The sequence below is a fragment of the Mustela nigripes genome, chromosome 10 (genome assembly GCF_022355385.1).
Source record: "Mustela nigripes isolate SB6536 chromosome 10, MUSNIG.SB6536, whole genome shotgun sequence".
Taxonomy (NCBI): domain Eukaryota; kingdom Metazoa; phylum Chordata; class Mammalia; order Carnivora; family Mustelidae; genus Mustela; species Mustela nigripes.
The window spans coordinates 52,160,211-52,181,629 of record NC_081566.1 but is presented as its reverse complement, the minus strand read 5'-3'; the positions used below and the strand labels follow the sequence as shown (position 1 = coordinate 52,181,629).

At 39.0% G+C, this 21,419-nt stretch overlaps 1 protein-coding gene across 1 annotated transcript in view; it reads left to right on the top strand.

The window, feature by feature from the left end:
* Positions 1-21,419, top strand: part of USH2A (usherin) — a 673,955-nt gene that overhangs the window by 512,234 nt on the left and 140,302 nt on the right. Inside the window, exons 50-54 of the mRNA XM_059413329.1 lie at positions 1,859-2,082; positions 7,806-8,010; positions 12,868-13,065; positions 13,592-13,746; positions 16,623-16,821. Coding sequence (XP_059269312.1) covers positions 1,859-2,082; positions 7,806-8,010; positions 12,868-13,065; positions 13,592-13,746; positions 16,623-16,821 — 981 coding nt within the window. The remainder of the gene's footprint in view (positions 1-1,858; positions 2,083-7,805; positions 8,011-12,867; positions 13,066-13,591; positions 13,747-16,622; positions 16,822-21,419) is intronic.

The window sequence follows — 21,419 nt, the reverse complement described above, 5'->3', positions numbered from 1 at the left end:
ATCAAAATTTTAGTTGACCTGTCAAAAGTCCCTCAGAGCGATCAGATGACTGATTAGGAGTTTTGAATTAGGTCAATGTCTGCATTTTTATTTTATACTTAAAGCATGGTGAAACCATCAAGTAACTCGGGAGTAGAAGGGGAAAATGTATTCTGCTCCCTAAAGGGCCAGTTTTCAGTTTTCAGATTGCTCTTTAAAATGGAAACATGAATTATTTTAAGAAAACTGCTGGAGAAAAAAATGACGGTAAAAAGCCCAAGGTTGTATTTAAATGTCTGATCAGAAGGCAACAGGAAAAAAAAAAAATGTCCAAACAATACAAAACTTGAAGCTCTAGATTTGTGTAAAATGTCAGTTTTACCATTTTATCATAATCAAAACTCAGATTACAATGATAGCTCTGCTGTGTGTATTTATGTGAAAAAAAAAATCTTTCCTGGAAATGTTTTAAACAATGAAATTTATTAATAAAGTACCAAAGAAAACAGTTTACTTTTAAACCAATTACTTTGAACATTTACCACACTTAGATGGCATGCAGAAACTGAGTTATGATCGATATACATCATCTTAAAATATTGGGAGATATTTTTTTAGAGTGGAAAGATCAGTGAGAGAGTTCTTTGGAGTCATGTGTGGCTAAACATCTTTCTTAAGGTATGGACCCAGCAGTGTCTACTTTCGATAATTTTTTTAAATAAAAAGCACTTAAAACTCGCTGGTCTATTATTAGGAGTGTCTTTCATAATGTAGGTGTTTATACAGGACCAGAACAAACAATTCAGGACCCCAGGGCGCTTTGAAGTTGAGGTTCTTTATGTTATCAGTCAGGACTAAAAATAAATAAACAAAATTCTAATTAAAATAAATCATTCATCACACTGTGCTGCTTTATCACCGGATATAAATTCTGATATAATAGCACTGTGACATAGGGTGTAGGCACCTTAATTTCTGGCTTAATCTGACCCTAGAGTATTGTTTATCTATTCAGGCTTGTATGTCTAAATTTCTGTTGTATCTCTTCTATGGCAAGATCTAAATGATGTGAACACAGGCAGTTAAACTGAGGTTGGTGCAAGAAAGGAGGTTCGTTCATGTGAAAGGCACAAATGTCTTTCCTCAACAAGTGGGGCGATCAATGTTTCCATTTACAGGGTCTTTCTGTCCCTGCCTCCAACCTCTCATCCATGTCCAGGGATGGGTCTAGAACACAGTGCTGCTCAAAAAACAGTGGACGACTTGTTCACCTGATCGCTGAGCAGGCTCAGATGGGTTTGAAGAAACCTATCTCATGAAGAAAGAATGGTTATTATTGCTGCTGGATTCACAAGAAGCCAATACGTGCACTCTCGACAAAGCCAGGCAAAAACTTGTACGACTCCTACCACAGCATCTCCAATGACAGGATGGTCCTACCTCTCTCTCTCCTGTTCAGGCTCTCATCCCAGAATGCCTCGGTGACCTTTTCTCCCTTGCAGATTTCTAGAGCTTTCCTCTGATCCCCTGGACTTTATCCCTTTTCCTGCAAGACGATATTATCATCCCAAAGTGGGCAGGTGATTCTCGTGATGGAAATCAGGGCTTTTTTTTTTACAGAGCTTAGGAGAAGTCTGGCCCTGCTGAATGGTTTTGGAACCCTTCCTCCTGAGGGTTCTTTACCTAATTAGTGTCTAGTGCTCTTGGTAGAAGGACCCTCACTGAACATTTAAATCACCTTGGTAAGGAAATGCTACCTTAGGTATTGTACCATTTCAGCAACTGCCTGAGTCTGACATTTTTATACCAAACTTTATAGCAGTCTCCGTTTTCTTCCTTTTTTTATTTCATATTCATATATAACATTTTATTGTTGCAGGGATGTTCTGTTGTGGGCAGGATTATGTGAATATGTCAGATACCATATGCTGCTCAGCTTCCAGTGGAGAGTCTAAAGCACATGTTAAAAAGAATGACCCAGTGCCAGTAAAATGCTGTGAGACTGAACTTATTCCAAAGAGCCAGAAATGCTGTAATGGGGTTGGATATAATCCTTTGAAATATGTTTGCTCTGACAAGATTTCAACTGGAATGATGATGAAGGTAATTGATAGAAAACCTCTCAGAGGTGCTGATTTGACAATGGAAAGAGAAATACATTGTTCATAACTATTTTTCTAAAATAGGAATATAAAAACTCCTGTGTGCATTATTCATTTTCACATTACATCCATATTAATACCAAATGAGTTCGCTGTGATTGATGTTATTGCAATGAATTCTAAAGGAATTAATAATGATTAGCTGTTCTCAGGAAGCTTTACCCAGCACTCCAGATCAGTGCAGGACCGAAAGTCTGTGCCGAAAGGGCCAGCACTTGTCAGCGGGGACCTCTGCGTCATGCCATTTTATGTCCATGGGTGCTGGAGGTGGAAACGGAGAGAGAGCCTGCCTTCTCCCCTCTGCGCCTCTAACCATAATCCAATAGTTTCCTTTGATAGAGACTTTAAGATCCAGCAAATTCACTCATGCTAATATCCTATTCCTTGAGACAGCGGAAGATCAGCAAATGCCTGTCGACCATGAAAGTGAACAGGCCTCTGAGTGTACCATTTGTTTGGATGTTGAGATGCTTCACGGACTGACATGTCATGTTTTGTTAGCATTCAACTTGACCCAGGGCTCCAGAAACCTACCAGTTTAAGGAACGGATTGTGGACTTCGAAAAACCACACCCTACTCTGTTCTGTAGCAATCCACTATTAGGAGATGGTTGTAAGAGGGTGTGTGGGTCATAGACCATGGAAGGGCTCTTGCCAACCGACACAGCTTTATAGTCATTGTGTAGATGCCATATACATGGGATGTAAAGTAACTCTCAGGATTGTTAGGGTCCCAGCAAGCAATTTGCAATAATTAAGACAATTCATAAAGTTGTTAGAGTAAGTACTTTATGAAGTGAATAATCATACAAAATACCCTTCAAAAATAGTTTTTCATCTACAAATTTTTTTTAGCAATTGGTCTGACCTATACACAACTTTAAAATAGTCTATTCCAGAGATGCCTGGGTAGCTCAGTCAAGTGTCTGCCTTCAGCTCAGGTCATGATCTCTGGGTCCTCGGATTGAGTCCCGCATCAGGCTCCTTGTTCAGGGGGGAGTCTGCTTCTCCCTCTGCCTCTGCCTGCTGTGCGCCCTGCATGTTCTCTCTCTCTCTGGCAAATAAATAAAATCTTAAAAAAATAAACAGCTAATTCTATGAAGTCTCTCCAACACTATGCACCCACAAGTTGTTTTTTTTTCAGAAGTTTGGACTAAGAAATTTTTCTGAAATACAGAGTCTTAAAAAGCTGGTGATGTTGCAAGGACATGACTTTTTTTTTTTTTTAAGATTTTGTTTATTTATTTGAGAGAGAGAACAGAGAGTGAAAGCAGTGGAGGCAGGGAGGGGGAGAAGGAGAGGTAGAAGCAGACTGCGCGCTGAGCATGGAACATGATGGGGGGTTCCGTCACAGGACCCCAAGATCATGACCTGAGCTAAAGGCAGATACTTAACTGACTGAGCCACTGAGGTGCTTTGCAAGGACATGCCTTTAAAGTGACCAGATAAGAAGCATCTATGTAGAAAACTCTAAAAGGGGCACTCATATTTGAAAAATGAAGATAGAAAACCTGTTAGTCTTAAAAATGACACCACTGCTCACAACTGTTTGCTTCATTTCTGCTCAGTCACATTTGTTTCTTAGGCGTCTCATTTTGGCTCCAGGAAGAGGTAGCTTCTGTGATGCAAGGACAAGGTTCAGGCTATACCCATGATCTTTTGAATTGACTTAACTTGGCTTTAAGAAAGCCAATTAACAGTCATATCAAATATTCATATTTAAATTATTATTATTAGGACAATATTTCTGAATGCCAAATCAAGCAGTAGGTAAAGGTAAAGTTCAAGCTATGGATTGCATTTTGTTTCCTGAAGACCTCTTTCCTGGAGACTTCTATCTCCTACTCCAGTCAGGACTAGACCGCGGTGGGATTTCTCCCCCTGCAAGTCTTCTCTAACTGTGGGTTTGGGAAACCCTTTTACTTCTCTCCCTGGGTTGGTATCCCTGTGTTCTCAATCCAAGGGTCCCCTTTTCTTGCCTTATTGCCTTCTTTTGGAGAAATATCATTTGGGATATAGGTGCGTAAAAGTTAAAATTTTTGAGATCTTGACATTTGAAATGATCATTTTTCGAGCCTCCTACTGGATTGATAGCTTGGCTAGGTAAACAATGCAAGGTTAAAAATTATTTCCACTGAGGATTTTGACATCATGTCTGCATTTTTAAACTTTCATTGCTCTTCTGATTCCTGTTTCTTCCTAGATACCCATGTTGTTTTCCCTATGAAAGATTCTCTTTATTGTTTTTCTAAAATTTCATTAAAAATTTTTAAAAAATAAGATTTCATGACAGTATGTCTCTTTGGGGATGATATTATTATTATTATTCATAAAGCTGTACTTTTGTGGATTTTTTCAGTGTGAAATCTCATGACCTTTAGTTCTGGGGAATGTTATTTTATTATTTATTTGATTATTTGCTCTCTTCTTAATCTCTGTTCTTACTGATTAGTTTGGTGTTAGACTTTCCATCTTTTCTTTATATTTCTTAACTGTTGATTAGTTAACTCTTCATCTTTTTCAACACAATCAGATTTTGCCTTAGCTTCATCTTCCAACCTTTGTATTAATTGATTTTATTTAGCTCTCATATTTTTTATTTTCTATTTTTTAGGTTCTTTTTTTTTTTTTAAAGATTTTATTTATTTATCAGAGAGGGGGGAGAGAGTGAGCACAGGCAGACAGAATGGCAGGCAGAGGCAGAGGGAGAAGCAGGCTCCCTGCTGAGCAAGGAGCCCGATGTGGGACTCAATCCCAGGACGCTGGGATCATGACCTGAGCCGAAGGCAGCTGCTTAACCAACTGAGCCACTCAGGCGTCCTAGGTTCTTTTTTTTAAATTTTAGTTTTTCAGGGTTCTTTTGTTTTTGCTGGCTGTTATTTGTTCTTAGCATCCCACTGTTGTTCCATTCCATTTTTTTATCATTCTGGAAATACTAACCCCATTGTTTATTGTTTCCTGGCTGTGGCTTATTTGCATTTTTCCTTGAATTGTCTCATTTGTTTGATACTATTTTAGTTTTCTTCTTTGCCTTGTTTTGTTTCTGCTCCCTTCAGTTCTTTTCTCTATGTTTTTAAATCTGTTCTTTCCTTTAGCAGCTGAATGAGAGCTCTTTGAGCAGACGCATCCATTAGTGGGGAGCGGACAGTAGCCTAATCATGTGGCAGGATGGTTTTGTGTCAGGGAGTCACGTTACCAAGAACCCTTAGAAGATCTGCTTTATTAACTATCCTTAATAATGCATCCTAGATCAGGATAAGACGTATGCTTAGCTGACAGCATACAGGAAATCAGTAGGAAAGGGCACTGGGATTCTCGCTGTGCAATATGCAGACTTGTATTTGGATTTTCCCACTCTGGCTGCTGGTTTGTATCTTCCAGTTGACTCGCTCTTTTCCTTTTAATTTCACCAAATCTTCTCTAAGCTCTATCTCATTGTTAACCCTTTACCAAAATGCAGCTAGGAACAACGTAAACCTATTGCTAATGTTCTTAATTACAACCTCCTCCCTTAGGGCTATGAGCTCGGTAGCACTGGCTTACTTTGGCAGTTATCCCAGGTCATGAAATCAAGTATTTAGCCACAGCATAACAGAGTTCCCCAACTTTACAAACCCCAGTATGTATTTCTTTGCCACTGCCCACCTAAAAGTTAAGCCAACGCCATGAGATTTAGGACTTTAATGTTTTTGTTAAGACAATATCCAACTTCAAAGTTCTAATATATGTTTTAGCCAGGACATGCTAGACTATGCCAAAATAAAAACAAGTGCACTCACATGTGAAATGGGTCAATAGAATAAAATTTTTAAAAAATTTTTTTCACATTGCAATCCAGTGTGAGCTAGGCAGCTCTCCTCCAACGAATGTGTCAGGGGCCCAATCCCTTCCATCCTGTGGGGCTTCACACACGACCCTCAGACTGCAATGGGAAAGAGGAGAGAGTGGATGATTACACATGTTTGAGTCTCACCTACAAGCAAAAATACATCCTTCCTGTAGAGTAAGCACATTTCTAGTCATGTGCCTTTTCCTACTCAGCTGGACTTGCAAATTTAGTATCTCTGGGGAGAAAAAACAAAATAGACATTACTGGGCACATGGTATTGTCTCTGCCACATTCATCCAGTTCCTAGCTTCCAAAAATGTTTGGGCTGTCCTGTGGTTATTAGTTCCCTTCCTGTTTCCTTGGACTTTGTCTATTCTCTTACGGTCATCTAGTTGGGCTTCACGAGAAGATGAAGCTAAATAAGTGCAGATGTTCGATTAACTATATTCAAATAGAAATCCTACTCTAGCTTTCTGAAGCAGATTTATTTGGACAGCTTTGGGGTTGGGAGAATAATTTTACGTATATGAGGTAAGAGAGTTTGAATGTAGATCAATTTTAAAAAGCAAAAAATTATTTTCAATACATTATGCCATCTAGGGTGCCTGGGTGTCTTGGTTGGTTGAACATCCAACTCTTGGTTTTGGTTCAAGTCATGAGGTTAAGATCGTGAGATGGAGCCCCAGGCCAGGCTCCCTGCTCAGTACAGTCTGCCTGAGATACCTTCTCCTCCCCGCCCACACCTGCTTCTTACCCTGCTCATGCTCTCTCTCTAAAATTAATTTATTAATTAATTAAGCCGCCTATGGAAAGGAAAGATGAAGGAAAGTTTTGCATTACAAAATTGTTGTCTTATTTATATCTCCTGTAATCTGGGATGGTGAAATATTTCATTTTCTGACATTAGAACACATTTGTACTTACCAATAGCTATGCAAAGTCCAGAGATTCATCAGAGGAAAGGTTTACAAATGTAAATAATAATAACTATAATGAGAGTTCATGAAATATATAGATTTTTTTTAAAACTTAGACAAGGAGAACTTCTTAGAAGTCCAACTTGTCCTACAGCACAAAAGTGCAGGTTCTCAAATATCTCATTATTTTCTCTAAAGCTCCATTAGAAAACTGTCAAAGTAACAATAGTAAAATAATTACTCCTGCTCTTCTTTATACTTAAATTATATTTATAATCAGGGTGCCTGGGTGGCTCGGTGGGATAAATTATATTTACTAGCATCTTATATAGTTATATCTAAGTGTAAGGTATTTACAGGTGTTATCTCGTTTGATGCACATAACAAACCTGCATGGTAAGTGTAATTTCCATTTTCTGACGGAAGGAGCTGAGGCTTCGAGAGTGTATGTGACGTGCCCAAGGTCACAGAAGTAGGAATTGGCAAGATAAGACTCCAAATCCAAATCTATATCATCCACACCAGAACTGCTTTCTAGTATACGCACCACCTCCACTTGTTTTCATAAGTCTTGAGACATTTATTCATGAGCTAAGTGGACGAAAATTTCATTTTCATCTTGTAGAAACCTGCCCCATGTACATCTAAATGTAAATTTTTAAAAGACTTGTTTATTTATTTCAGAGAGAGAGAGCATATGTGTGTTGGGGGAGGAGCAGAGGGAGAGAAGCTCCAGCAGAATCCCTGCTGAGCACAGAGCCCCACGCAGGGCTGGATCCCACAGCCCACGAGATCAGGACCCATGAGATCATGAACTGAGCTGAAACCATGAGTCTGATGCTCAACCAGCTAAGTCACCCAGGCGCCCCTGTCCAAATGTAACTCTTATATCTCCTTCTCCCCACCTCCACCACTCAGGAAAATGGAGAGTGTGGGACTCTCTGCCCAGCGTCTCTGGAAGCCACAGCGTACTGCGGCAGGTGTGACTTCAACTTCACCAGCCATGTTTGTGCTGTGATCAGAGGACCTCATGATTCCCCCGGCAAGGAATCAACAGACGAAATATGCTCGTCTGCTGAAGAGACCATTCACACAGGAAGTGCAGACACGTTCTCCTTCACAGGTAACAGAAACCGGGCCACATGTCCATGGCTTAGGAGAGAGAGCGAAAAGCTGCAGAAAGTGCATCCTTGTTTCATCCTGATGCCAGCCCCTCCTTAACCTCGTATGCTAATTCCTTCATACCGTGGGCTAGCTAGTTATAAGGTAATTAAAGGCACACTTTGGATCTGTTCAAAGTTAGTAGTTTAAAAAAAGTGGAAAGTCTAAATCCAGACAAAGGTATGTACTGTTTTAAAGTAAACATGTAGAAAATTCAGAACAGGGAAATAGCTTATGTGTTCTTTTATGGTATACCCAGTTAATCATCAGTGAGCCCCATGTTCTTTCTTAAAAGTGTGAATGCAGACTTTCAATAAATGCAAAGCTTGAATGTTGCTTTACCTGTAGGCAGAAAACAGGAAGAAACCTGTCTGATCACCATTAAGACCTCGCAGCATTATTCTGGGGAGGAGCTTAAACTGTCCCTTTCCTGATCTTGGGTCTGGGTCTGGAGACTGCACTCTCCCACAGCCTGGTGTCGCCACTAAATGGCCATTGTCTTGGGAACAATAACCTTCACAGTTACTGAAAATATTAATTTTCAGGCCCCATCTTTGCCCTGCTGAGTTCCTTGGAAATAGTGGTTCTCAGGCTTGGCTAAACTGAGTGAAAAACACTGTAAAAGTTTAAGATCATCTCCAAAATAGTTCTGTCCTCTATTAAATTTTTATTATTTGTCCATTTACTTAAGTCCCTACAGAGTTTGTTTTTGCCTTTTGAAAACTTAAGTGTGTCCCTGTGTGTGTGTAGCTGTGTGTATGTGTGTGTGTCGTGTGTGTGTGTGTTTATATATATAATCATCCATCATCTAAAGTCAAATAGAATACATTTAAGTGACATAATTCAAGCAAGGTAAGATTAACTAAACTGCCCTGTTTCATCATGACTCACCATTCTGCCTTACTTAACCGATGGTGGGTGATAATGGTAAACTTCAAGATTACAAAAAAATAAGGCAAGATGCTGGAGTGAGGAAGTAGATTGAGGAGGGAAAGCAGGCATAGAGATAAGGTTCCAGTGATGTGCTAGATTCTTTAAAATCTTACCTTAATTTACCCACAAAGCAATCACGGAAGTATGGCCATTTAACAGATGAAGAGACTGAGGGTCATCTATAAAAGTAAGTTGCTAAGGGAAGATGTCAGTTTTAAATCACTTCGCCCTCAAGACCCACAGATTTAGAAGATTCTTCATGATGTAGGAGGTCCTCTCACAGTGCTCCAAACTCCCCTGACGTATTTCTTCCACCTGAAATGTCCCTCTTTGCCATTCCCAGGGTGTAAGTGAACTTTCTTGTCCCCAGTGCAGGCTTCTCGAGCCAGTGTCTGTCTCCTCTCACACATCAACATGACGTTCATTTCTACCTTGTGTCATGTGCCTCTGGACCTTTGCTCCTTCCACCTACGAGATTGAAATAGCAGTCGGAACAAGATGCCCTTGCTTCACCTTATCTCATTCTTGGATTAACACACGTTAAGCAAACAAAACAAAAACAAAACATTTATTGGAATGCATTTAATCAGGAAAGTGGTCAGAATAGAGAACAGTTCCTCAAACCCTCCAATGTCCTTCCATACCCAGTTATAGATTAAGGACCCTCATTTCCAAATTAGTGAGTTTGGTCTAGATGCACATGATCCAAGAGAATTCTGTACTTTTATCTGCCTTTTGATGTCAAGGTCAAGATTTTAAAGGTCCCTTAAGGCATATTTACAATAGCCTTCTCCACAAGAGAAAATGTTTAACTTATTTAAACATCCATATTTCAGATTGCTTTGCCTACCAAAGAATACTATAAATTAAATATGAAAAATAACAAAAATTTCTCTTCCAAGAAGAAAACTAAACACCTAAATCATGCTAAAACAAGTACCATTGAGACCAATTTAGACTAAGAAATCCACCTTTCTTAGAAATCTACAGTTAAAAGCTAAACAACATCAGAGCTCACCCAAATTCATTCATGCATACAATCATTTCATTTATCAAAAAATATTTCTTAAATTTTTACTAATAACTAGTCTCCACACTGGTAGCCCACCAGCTATGAAAACAAATAAGTAAGAATTCCCATCAGGGATTTGAAGCCCGTATGAACAGACAGGGGACAAATATGAGTACCCTGTAATGTGAGAAATACGTCCATGTAAGAACTGCAACAGAAGTAAGCAGAGGATGCTTTTCAAGGGCATTGCAAGGACATCTAACCCAGACTGAAGAGGTTAGGAAAGACTTGTGAAGGATATCATGCCTGAGCTGAGCTGAAAACTGAAGAACAAGGAGAAACACACCAGTTCAAAGGAAAGGAAGGCAGGCAGAGAAGACAACGTGTACAAAGCACAGGAAGTGAGAGAAAGCCCAGGAAGATGTGAAAAACAAGGCCCTTGATATGCATGTAGCATGGTGAAGGAGAGGAGAAACCATGGGGATGAGGCCAAAGAGCAGGGGTCAGCAGATGAAGGCCTTTTATACCACACTAAGCAGGCAGCAATGAGGCAATATTAAAGCTTTTTCAGCAATAGAACAACACAATCCTGTATATGCGTTTTTAAAGAACTATCAGCTGAACAAATGATTGCAGACAAGTATGCATGGGACATTTAAGTCAGTAACAAGTAAAAATTGAGTAAGCATACCCCCCCCCAAAAAAAGCAAGACCCTCTTTTATTTGAAGACTAACCCCTTATAACGTACATAATGATTTTGAGATTACAAAAGGTGGGTGGGGGGGTGGCATTTTCTTTTCTTTTTTTAAAAAAGAGTTGAGTTGGAAATTCTGGCAAAGAAAAAAGAACTCAGAAATAACAGAGATTGTTGAGGGAAGGCAAAATTTCAACTATGCTTCCTTATGTGTAAAACAAAAAGGATTCTTTCATGAGCTAGGAGCATCTTTTAAAGACCAGGCCTCACAGGAAAACAAAGAAATGAAGATAAGAGATGAGAGAGTAAAAAGAATGAAATGCCATAGAGGAAAAAAGAAGAAACAGCATGGCAAGCTACTGCAACTGAAATTAGAATTGGTGATGTAGGCCTGAAGGGTTGGAAAGAACAGTTATTAGCAATGAGCAGTTCAATCTGCTACAGCCAGTTGGTTGAAAAATATAGTGACCTCATGTGAGTAGGTGGATGGTCTGGGTAGCTCGGCCCTACAGTCATTCAGGGATCCAGATTCCTTCCAGGTGATGGCTCATGATGTTTCTGGGGCTGCCATCCTTTCCATGGTGCAACCTGGGTCACCACAACATCCTACTTCCAGGCCACCAAAAGGGGATGAGAAGGTCCATGGAGGAAAAGTGATTCCTCTTAGGAAGTGAGACCCTGGTCTCCTTTATCACTGTTGTGCTAATTCTTTTGTTGAGATCTCAGTCATCTGATAACCCCAAGCTTCAGAGAAAATTGGGAAAATTAGACCCTAGGCAGAAGGCCTCTGACCAGGACCAAAGGGAGATCTGGGCACCCACCAGTGGTCATCCCAGGTAACAAGTGGCAGATGCCCCCTTACCAGAGAAAAATGAAGACAGAGATAAGCCCTTCTATTTTATAGCAGTTTACATTTTATGATATTTTGGCACATAACATCATGCATTTTATTTTCATACTAATTCTATAAAGTAAGCAGATCAGGGTTTATGGTAAGGAAATATATGTAAGGAAAATGCAGTCAAAAAAACCCACAGGGATGGGTGGAGACTCAACCCCACATAAAGATGGAGCATGCGGCTGAGAAGCCAAAGAAGGACCTCTTCTTCTGGTCTCCCCTCCGAGAAGTCATCCAGAAACCACCACACAAAAATGCATACATACAAACATAGTCAAAATTCACCAAATTAAACAGATTTAGCCAATTAATTTTTCAGTGTTTTTTTTGTTTGGGGTTTTTTTTTTTTTTTTTGTAAATTTGTAGCATTTGTATTTCTGAAATTACCAAAGCTTAAAACTGAACAAAGACTTTTGGCATGCCATTGAATCACATGACTGATTATCTAATAAAATCATTGCCAGTACAAAACATTCAACAGTTTGGTTTAATTCTTTTCTTTAGATTGGTTGTTTTGAATTTGGGTTTCAGTCCTGGTTTGGCAAAAGAGGGAAGGATGTGTGTAGTGGATTGTGCATTCCACTAACCACTAACCATTTATAACCCTATATATAAATATATATATAAACATATAGGGTTATATTTAATATAATCCTATTATAGGGTTATATTAAATATTATAGGGTTATATTTAACCCTATATATTTTATATATTTATATATAAATATATATTTTATATGTATACTCTCTATATATGTAATATCCATATATAACCAGTTATATCCACTAACCATGATAAGCCAAGTTTCCAGTCTCATATATCACAGTAACTATATGTTATATATAATCCATTATATTTTACATAATATAATTTATTACATTATATATAATTTATATAATAGTTTAATGTAATATGGATGATGTAATAATTGGTAAGATTTATAGTATCAAACTCTAAAAACAGGTTGGTGAACCTGCCCCACACAGAAGTGGGGAAGCACTAATATCCAGTGTACATTAGTCTAGTACTTTAGGTTTTCAGTCATTCCTTTCATGTCACCCATTATTTGATCAGAGAAAGTGAATTCTTTTCTGTGGAGTTCCATATTGTTGCATCCAATAAACACATGAAGTGTTTTTCTTATGATTTAGAACATTAAGAGATGAGAGTTCTAGCATTAAGCATTTATTTTTAAGTTTTTAAAAGTTTTTTATATTCATTTTCAATATGGTTAAAAAAAATGTTTTTAAAAGCTCGCTCTTCAATTTCTCCCTTTCCAGATGTGAACCTGGAGCCTTATATGATGTACGAGTATAGGATTTCTGCATGGAACAGCTATGGGCGAGGATTCAGCAAAGCCATTAGAGCCAGAACAAAAGAAGATGTGCCTGAAGGACTTAGTGCCCCTAGGTGGACCAAAATGGATAATCTTGAAGATGTGATACTCTTAAGTTGGAAGAAACCTATACAGTCAAATGGTATTAAGCTACTTTTTAAATTGAAATAACAAAATCCTATAAATCCGTAAGGAAATCGAAATGAGTGTAAAGTACATGTAACTGGCATGCATCTAACCATTAAAAATTATTTGCTGGTAAAAGAAACCTTAGGTGTGTGCCTGCTAATCATTCATTCTGTAAAATAGGCCTCACAAGTGTTTAGTCCCGGAATTTTTTTCTCGAATCCTAGCATATATATCTGAGCTGCTTTCAAACAAGCAAAGACTGCTAAAGAAAGGCAAAATAGTTTTAATATTGGAAGAAATTTTGTTTGGTAGTGAGGGAAAATAAACATAAATGAATTTAATTATCTATGTCCAGAATCCCTCTCTTCAAGAAGAGTGCATATCTCTCAGAACTTCTTGAACATAGCAATACGATAGCAAATTAAAAGTAAGTAATGCTAGACTATCCTATTTCCTCAGAACCCTAAGACATGTGAGTTGTTTGCAAATAGTTAAAAGGATCTGACACTCAAATCTGGGTATTTCTCTGTCTCTTTTAGGTCCAATTATCTACTACATTCTTCTCCGAAATGGGGTTGAACATTTTCAGGGAACGTCACTGAGCTTTTCTGATACGAAGGGAATTCAGCCGTTTCAGGAATACTTGTACCAGCTGAAAGCCTGCACGGTTGCTGGCTGCACCATCAGCAACAAGGTAAGGGAAGGAGCCAGTGGGAAGACTATAGGAACATGCAGGTTGTGAATGACTTTTGCACTGTCAGAAAACAGTATCTGCCTCAATGGTAACACGCTCACATGGCTTCTCAGCTGACTACTAATACGTATGTCCAGAAGGAGAGATCACTGCAAAGGAAATTTATGCACGTGTCAATGTTTCATTAGTTTTTAAAAAAGGAAAAAATTTGAACCAATATTACCCTCTTTATCACATTTTCCCTCTGCCAACTATATTTTTAATTAGGTTATGTTAGTCACCATATAGTACATCTTTAGTTTTTGATGTCGTGTTCCGTGATTCATTATTTGCATATAATACCCAGTGCTCATTATAACATGTGCCCTCCTTAATACCCACCACCAGGCTCACCCATCCCCCTAACCCCCCACAAAACCCTCAAATTGTTTCCCAGAGTCCATAGCCACTTATGGTTTGTTTCCCCCTCTGACTTTCCCACCTCCAGCTTTTCCTTCCTTCCCCTAATGTCCTCCATGACATTCCTTATGTTCCACGTATGAGTGAAACCATAGGATAATTGTCTTTCTCTGCTTGACTTATTTCACTCAGCATAATCCCCTCCAGTTCCATCCATGTCAGTACAAATGGTGGGTGTTCATCCTTTCTGATGGCTGAGTAATGTTCCATTGTGTATATGGGCCATATCTTCTTTATCCATTTGTCTGTTGAAGGGCATGTCGGCTCCTTCCACAGTTTGGCTATTGTGGACATTGCTGCTATGAACATTAGGGTGCAAGTGCCTCTTCTTTTCGTTTCATCTGTATCTTTGGGGTAAATACCCACTAGTGCAATTGTTGGGTCATAGGGTATCTCTCTTTTTAACTTTTTGAGGAACCGCCATACTGTTTTCCAAAGTTCTGCCAACTATTCTCAGATGATCTTCTATAGATCCATAACAAGTCTCAAATCATTTCTCAGTTTAAAAGTTTCTATTTAAATATGACTTTAAGAGCACCTGGATGGTTCAGTGGGTTAAAGCCTATGCCTTTGGCTCAGGTCATGATCTCAGGGTCCTGGGATCGAGTCCTGCATTGGGCTCTCTGCTCATCAGGGAGTCTGCTTCCTCCTCTCTCTCTCTCTCTCTGCCTGCCTCTCTGCCTACTTGTGATCTCTCTCTGTCAAATAAATAAATTCTAAAAAAAAATAACACTTTAACAAAAATTGCCTTCTCTTGAAACACAGAAAGGGGCAAAAGAGCCTGGCTTAGAAAATAAAATGATACCAAGATTTCTGCTACAGTATAGGAAAGAAATGAGCTCACGTAACAGGAGTCAGGATGGAGAATATCAGGGAGATACAACAGATGTTTTTGGGGATGAAATCTATAGGACTTGGTGTCAACCAAATGCAGGGAAATAAGAGAAATTGCTGTCAACTCTATGCAGGGTAGTAAGAGGAAAGTATCAAAGATGTTATTCAAGATCTCTGGCTCTCTGGCTTGAGCAAATTACAGATCACAGTGCCATTCTGCAAGCAAATAAAAAAATAAAAGAGGAAAATTTGAGTGTAGAAGAAGATTAAAATTTTAAGCCTTTTTTAAGTATATATTTAAGAGAAGGAACAGATAGAGTGACAGAAGAAAATATTACTTGGCACTTTAAGCAATACTGTCTTGTCAGAGTCTAGATTATGAAATGACTGATTTGCTAGAAGGATCCATGTGGGAAGTTGAAGCAAGGAGTTTGAATAGGGTCATTTAAGGAGAAGAGAGAGAGAAAAAAAAAACAAGACCACAGATGATGAACACTGGGAACGCGAAGAGCCCACAAAGGAGACTGGAAAGAAGCAGTGAGATGATTTAGGAGAAAAATAAAGAGCGAGCCATCTCACAGAAGCCAGCCTAGTCAGAAGAAACCAGTAGAAACAAACACACAGCAGCTCTGATTCTCTTCATGTGGTTACAACTTTATAAGAACAGCATCTTCCCACACTGTGCAAGAACCATCCAAGGAAAACATTCAGTCAGATGGGCCCGCCGCCGTGCATATGTGCAGCTTTTCATTCAGCAGACCTCCAGAAACATCTCCGAGCGTGGCACCGTTTAAACAGATGGCAGCTGATTGGCCCCATCAAAAGTTATGGTCCGAACGGTCCTAGAACATTTCCACGTCTTTTTATACAGGCACAGCTCCTGCCTACCAGATGCCAGAACAATTGGTTAAAAAACTGAAACCAGAGTTAATTCTGTGAAAAAACAAATGCAGCTAATTTTTATTCAAAACTGTATTTTGATAATGCTGCATAAATAACCGGTCGACTTATCCTTTTTTCCTTCTCATTCAGTTCTTTTTCCAGAACGTTGGTATAGACGCTATCAAGACATCCTGGGTATTGTAAGAAGACTATTAAAAAAAAAAATCTGCCCATTTATACTGTTCAAAGCATATTATATGCAAGCAAGTTCAGATGTGGGTTTTGCTTCATATTTACTGGTGCTTAAAATGTACAAAATCAGGCTGTTAAAATGCAAAGACACTGATGGGCCATATGGAAGAGAGTCATCAAGAGTTCTCTAGCAAGACAGTCTGCCCGCCAGATTTTACTTGTTTAAACTGAGGGCTGCACTCTGCCGTCAAAATTGTTGTTGAACTTGTTGTGATGAATGGTAGTCTGAGACTTAGGTAATGTATTCAAGGTCAGATTTCATTGTTTAAATACGATGGAAAAGAATAAAAAGAAAAAGAAGGAAGAAGAAGGAGGAGACTGTCTCCCCAAGCCCCCGCTAATGATATGCCAGGCCAGACAACAACATTTTAAAACAAAAGTGACATTCTCATTGATCAGAATACCTAGTGTCCTATTACCATAAATTGCTGTTTAATTCCTATTTGCAGGTAGTTGCCGCCACGACCCAAGGAGTCCCGGAGAGCGTCCTGCCGCCCAGAGTCACGGCGCCCAGCGCAGAGACTCTGCATTTGAGCTGGAGCGTCCCTGAGAAACCAAATGGCGTCATTAAAGAGTACCAGCTCAGGCAGGTTGGGAAAGGTCTCATCTACACTGGCACCACTGACAGGAGGCAGCATACGGTCACAGGTGAAAAGAAAAAGAGGAAAACCTACCGGAAGGGTCTGTCATTGTGGTTAGGGGGCAAAGCATCCCAGGGGTGTGCATTTGATATATGAGGTCGCTTCGAAAGGACGTGTTCTCTTGACATATGGTCAGGTCCCACTTATCCATGCTAATAGAAGAGCCCACACTGGCAGCAATAAGCCACAACAGCAGATAACTTCAGAAATAATTTATATTTGGCTTTGATATGCATTATGTGTAGGGTTTTTGCATCAGTATTAACTTTTTTTTTCCCTCAGACAAACGGTAAGATGCATTTTCATTCCCCAAGGATATACTCATAGATAATGGGATGAGGATAGCCAGGAATGTACTGGAAGGCAGGGAGAAATCATCCAGAGGCTAACATTTATCTACTGAGTGGGTAACTAATACACAGAGTAGTTGACAGGTGACTGTGACGATTTGTTATTATTAACATTAATTAATAGTGACTGTATTATTTTTATGGTTTGTTATAACATTTATTACAATTAACTGTAAAAAATAATAATAGTACAGTATAATGGCATAAAGTCAGATAATTACTAGACGTGATTATAATAACAATTAACATGTTTAGTTTTGAATGTCATTTCTGAAGAGAAGAGAAGCATTTTCTGACATTCCCGTTCTAAGGAAGCCTCTTTATTACACCACGGTTATCACCTGGTCTTATTTTTGTCATGGATTTCTCACTACCTAATAGTGCTTGTTTTCTGTATCTCCCCCCATTGGGTCGGGGATACCTAGTTCAATACAGTTTGATATTGTTCGGTATAAATCGGTACCTAGTTCAATACAGTACTTCCTGTTCCTAGAACAGTCCTTGACACATCTGTAGATGCTACACAGAACTACACAAATGTATGGGGAACACATGAATTTCCCATGTGACACCCGGCATGTACTATCTCGTTTGATTCTCTCCACAAATCTATGCGGTAAAAAGAGTTATTACTCGCATTTTATAGAAAAGAATACTTTGAGATGGTAAGTAACTTAGTTCATTACTCAGATCTACTGAATCATCCCAAACAGTTGTGGGAGTTTAGGTTCTGAGGCCGTAGGCAAGAGATTACAAACTTCCTTTTCCCCCATTGTCAGCAGCTTCCTTCCCAGGGCCCCTGAGTGAATATTCTTCTTCCATTGGACCCCTTGGCTTACATGGAGCATTGATACTAGAGATCAGGAAACTTGTGAAGAAGTACAGAAAAGCCTGGGAAAGTGTGCCTGAGTTTTCCTCAGAGGAAGCACAGGTTATACTACACAGGTAGAAAAATCAGTTCATGATTTTGCTCTTAATTCTATGATGCCCTGACACACAAGCAGGCATTCACTGACAGATGCCCACTGTCTTCAGGAAGTTCCAGAAGCCAAGTGCTCTAAAACAAGATTGCTGCTCTCAAGAAGCTTCCAGTGAGGGGCACCTGGGTGACTCAGTGGGTTAAAGCCTCTGCCTTCAGCTCAGGTCATGATCCAGGTCGAGCCCTGCATCAGGCTCTCTTCTCAGCGGGGAACCCCCCACCCCCTGCCTGCCTATGCCTACTTGTGATCTCTGTCTGTCAAATAAATAAATACAATCTTAAAAAGAAGAAGAAGAAGAAGAAGCTTCCAGTGATAGGGAACACTGACAAGTTAAGAACTAATTGCAAATACAGTGCGACCGATACCACAGCAGAACTCCAAAGAATGCAGTGGGGGAAAATCAAAAGAATAACTTGGCTTGGAAAATGGAATGTCAGTTACAGAGTTTTGAAACCCAAGTTAAGACACATTTAGATCTTGTATCAGTAAAGGTTTCACAAAAAACCGGGATACCGTGATATGGAATGTTCTTCTTACACTATATGTCTCCTCAGCCAGCATGGGCTTTGAACTGTGTGAGCTGTTCTGATTTGTATTTTTTTTTAAAACGAGCATTTACATGCCAACAGACTAAATTCAAATGTAATGTGTACACCAACAGGATTGATAGCCTCATTAATTATAAAATAATTGGGAAGATTTTTCTTTAAAACACTTTTATTCCACCAGTTGTTCTTCTCATTGTCATTTTTAATGAATATTTTCATGTCAGAGAGGATTTCATGCACATCACTTGATGCCAGGAGTTCTCTTTTATGAGGAAAAATATTTTAAAGTTTTTCTATATGGTTTTACTTTTTATAAGATCATAAAATAAAAAGAAGCCTTTAGGATTCATTTGGTTCATCCGTCTGCACCATTTTAAATAGAGGTAGACAGTATTTCCCTTGGCAAGACAGTCCTAAAGAGAAGTGTCTTCATCGCATGAGGAAGCAAACTCCTTAGATCTTAGCATAACCTCACCGAGTACAGCCTCCTCTATATGCTGTCCCTGCTGGATGGCAGTGGGGCTGGGCATTAGTTCATCTAAAACCTGAGATCCATATAATGTTCCTATACCATATCTGCCAAGAAACATTCATTTCCATAGTTCTCTAACTGACCAAATTCACTATGGAAGTATTTTATGATATGAATGACTATTTTATTGCGTTTGTGGAACAAACTGAAACAACCAGATTTACTTTACATTGCATCTCCAGTGTTTGATCAAAGGGCTACCTGTACCCTCTGGGATAAATGTTTTGCTTTTCTCATCATTTCCAAAACCTTGGTATTCCCTAAGTTAACAGCCAAACACTAATGAAGTTGTAGCATCAGTCATCCTGGAACTTGAAAATCTAGGTCCTTAGAAATGACAGAAGGGAAAGCGAGCACCTTGCCTCAGCCCCATTGTCTCCATGCTTATTTTTAATTACCTCAAAGCTTTAGAAACATGATCCTGTAAATGCTTTGTGGGAATAGTGGCGAGTGCACTCATCATGTGAAATCCATAAATTGCTTATAATCCTCTCAAGATGTTAAAAAAAGCATTAAGTAATTGAAGACAGGAAGTCCTCAGTTAATTATTTAGAGGTGTTATCAATGCTTTAAGTAAACTGAAGCATTTTCTGCTATCTCACTGAGCTGAATACCATGGGGACGAAGGAGAAACAGCCATCATCTTCTCATATCCGCTAATGCAAACAGCACATGGCAGCTTGTCAATAAAAGACCTTTTCATATCATTTATTACTAAACAGGTCCACCATCCTGCACAGAACAATTGGGATGTCAGTTATGGCATTGTTTCACTTTGGGTTACCACTGCTTTATATATGGGCCTCCTAGCGTGGGCACTGGGCAGAAGAGATGGAGAAAGGATTAACTAAATAATTAGGGCCACCGAGAACAAAATGAATTAATCATGTCCTCTTTAGCAGCAGATTTGATAAGGGCTTATGTGTCTCTTAACTCTGGGAGAAAAGTGTTTTCCAAATAATTTATTAAAAGTTGCTTATCATTGCATTTTCCTTGAAAAGGAAGACCCACCAGCATTAGGTTAGCAAGGAGAGAGCAATTTGCCTTCCTTTTCCATTTTCTTAGAAACTCATGAAGATCTCCTGTGCTAAAATAGCATACACCCTAACAATGCAGGTTGTAGCAGACAGGCACTATTAATGTACTAGAACAGATATCCTGCACATCATTTTTGAAGGAAAAAAGAAAAAAGGGGACACACTTTGACCATCAGTACCATGAAATGTGGAAATTCCTTATAAGGGGATCTTCTGTTTAGATAATTCTGCTGTGTCCTCCCATGGTAGCTAGCACTTGGCTCTCAGCTCTCATGGCATTTATAATACTTTATCACAATATTCCTTCTTCCTGTCACTATTCCTCAGCTAATAGGTGAAGTTTTCTAAGGGCAGACAATAGCCTCCTGTTTGCCATTGTATCATCTACACTGTGATAGGCACGTAACAGGGTACTTAACATATTAAGCATTCATGAAGATTTGTTGAGTGGGTAGATACTGAGTAGTAAACTAGGATCTGAATGATTTTATTCTGTTTTGATCGTATACAAAAATCATACTGTCAAATACCTCTAAATCTCAGGCGGGAATGGCTACATCATTTTCAGAGTCCAGGGCAAAATGAGAATGTGGGGTCCTTTGTCTAAAAATTATTTAGGTATGACTCAACATCCAAAAAAAACAAATAATCCAATTTGCCAAAGGTGGCAGAAGACATGAACAGACATTTCTCCAAAGAAAACATACAGATGGCCAACAGACACTGCTCAACATCACTCATCATCAGTGGAATGTAAATGAAAACTGTGGTGAGAGGTCACCTCATGCAAGCCGGAGTGATGAAAATCAGAAACACAAGAAACAACAGGTGTTGGTGAGGATGTGGAGAGGAAAGAACGCTCAAGCACTCTTATGTGGGAACGCAGTGGTGCATTTTGGAGGTGCCTCAAAAAAAGTAAAAATGGAGCTACCCTATGATTTGGTAATTGGGCTACTGGGTATTTGCCCCCAAAATACAAAAACATTAACCAAAAAGGATCCAGGATCGAAAGGATGGAAGCAGCCCAAGTGTCCATCAATGGATGGATTTTTTAAAAAATCCATATATATATATATATATATACATATATATGTATATATATATATAATTCTTATGTATATATACACAATATAATATATATTTTTATATTATATATTT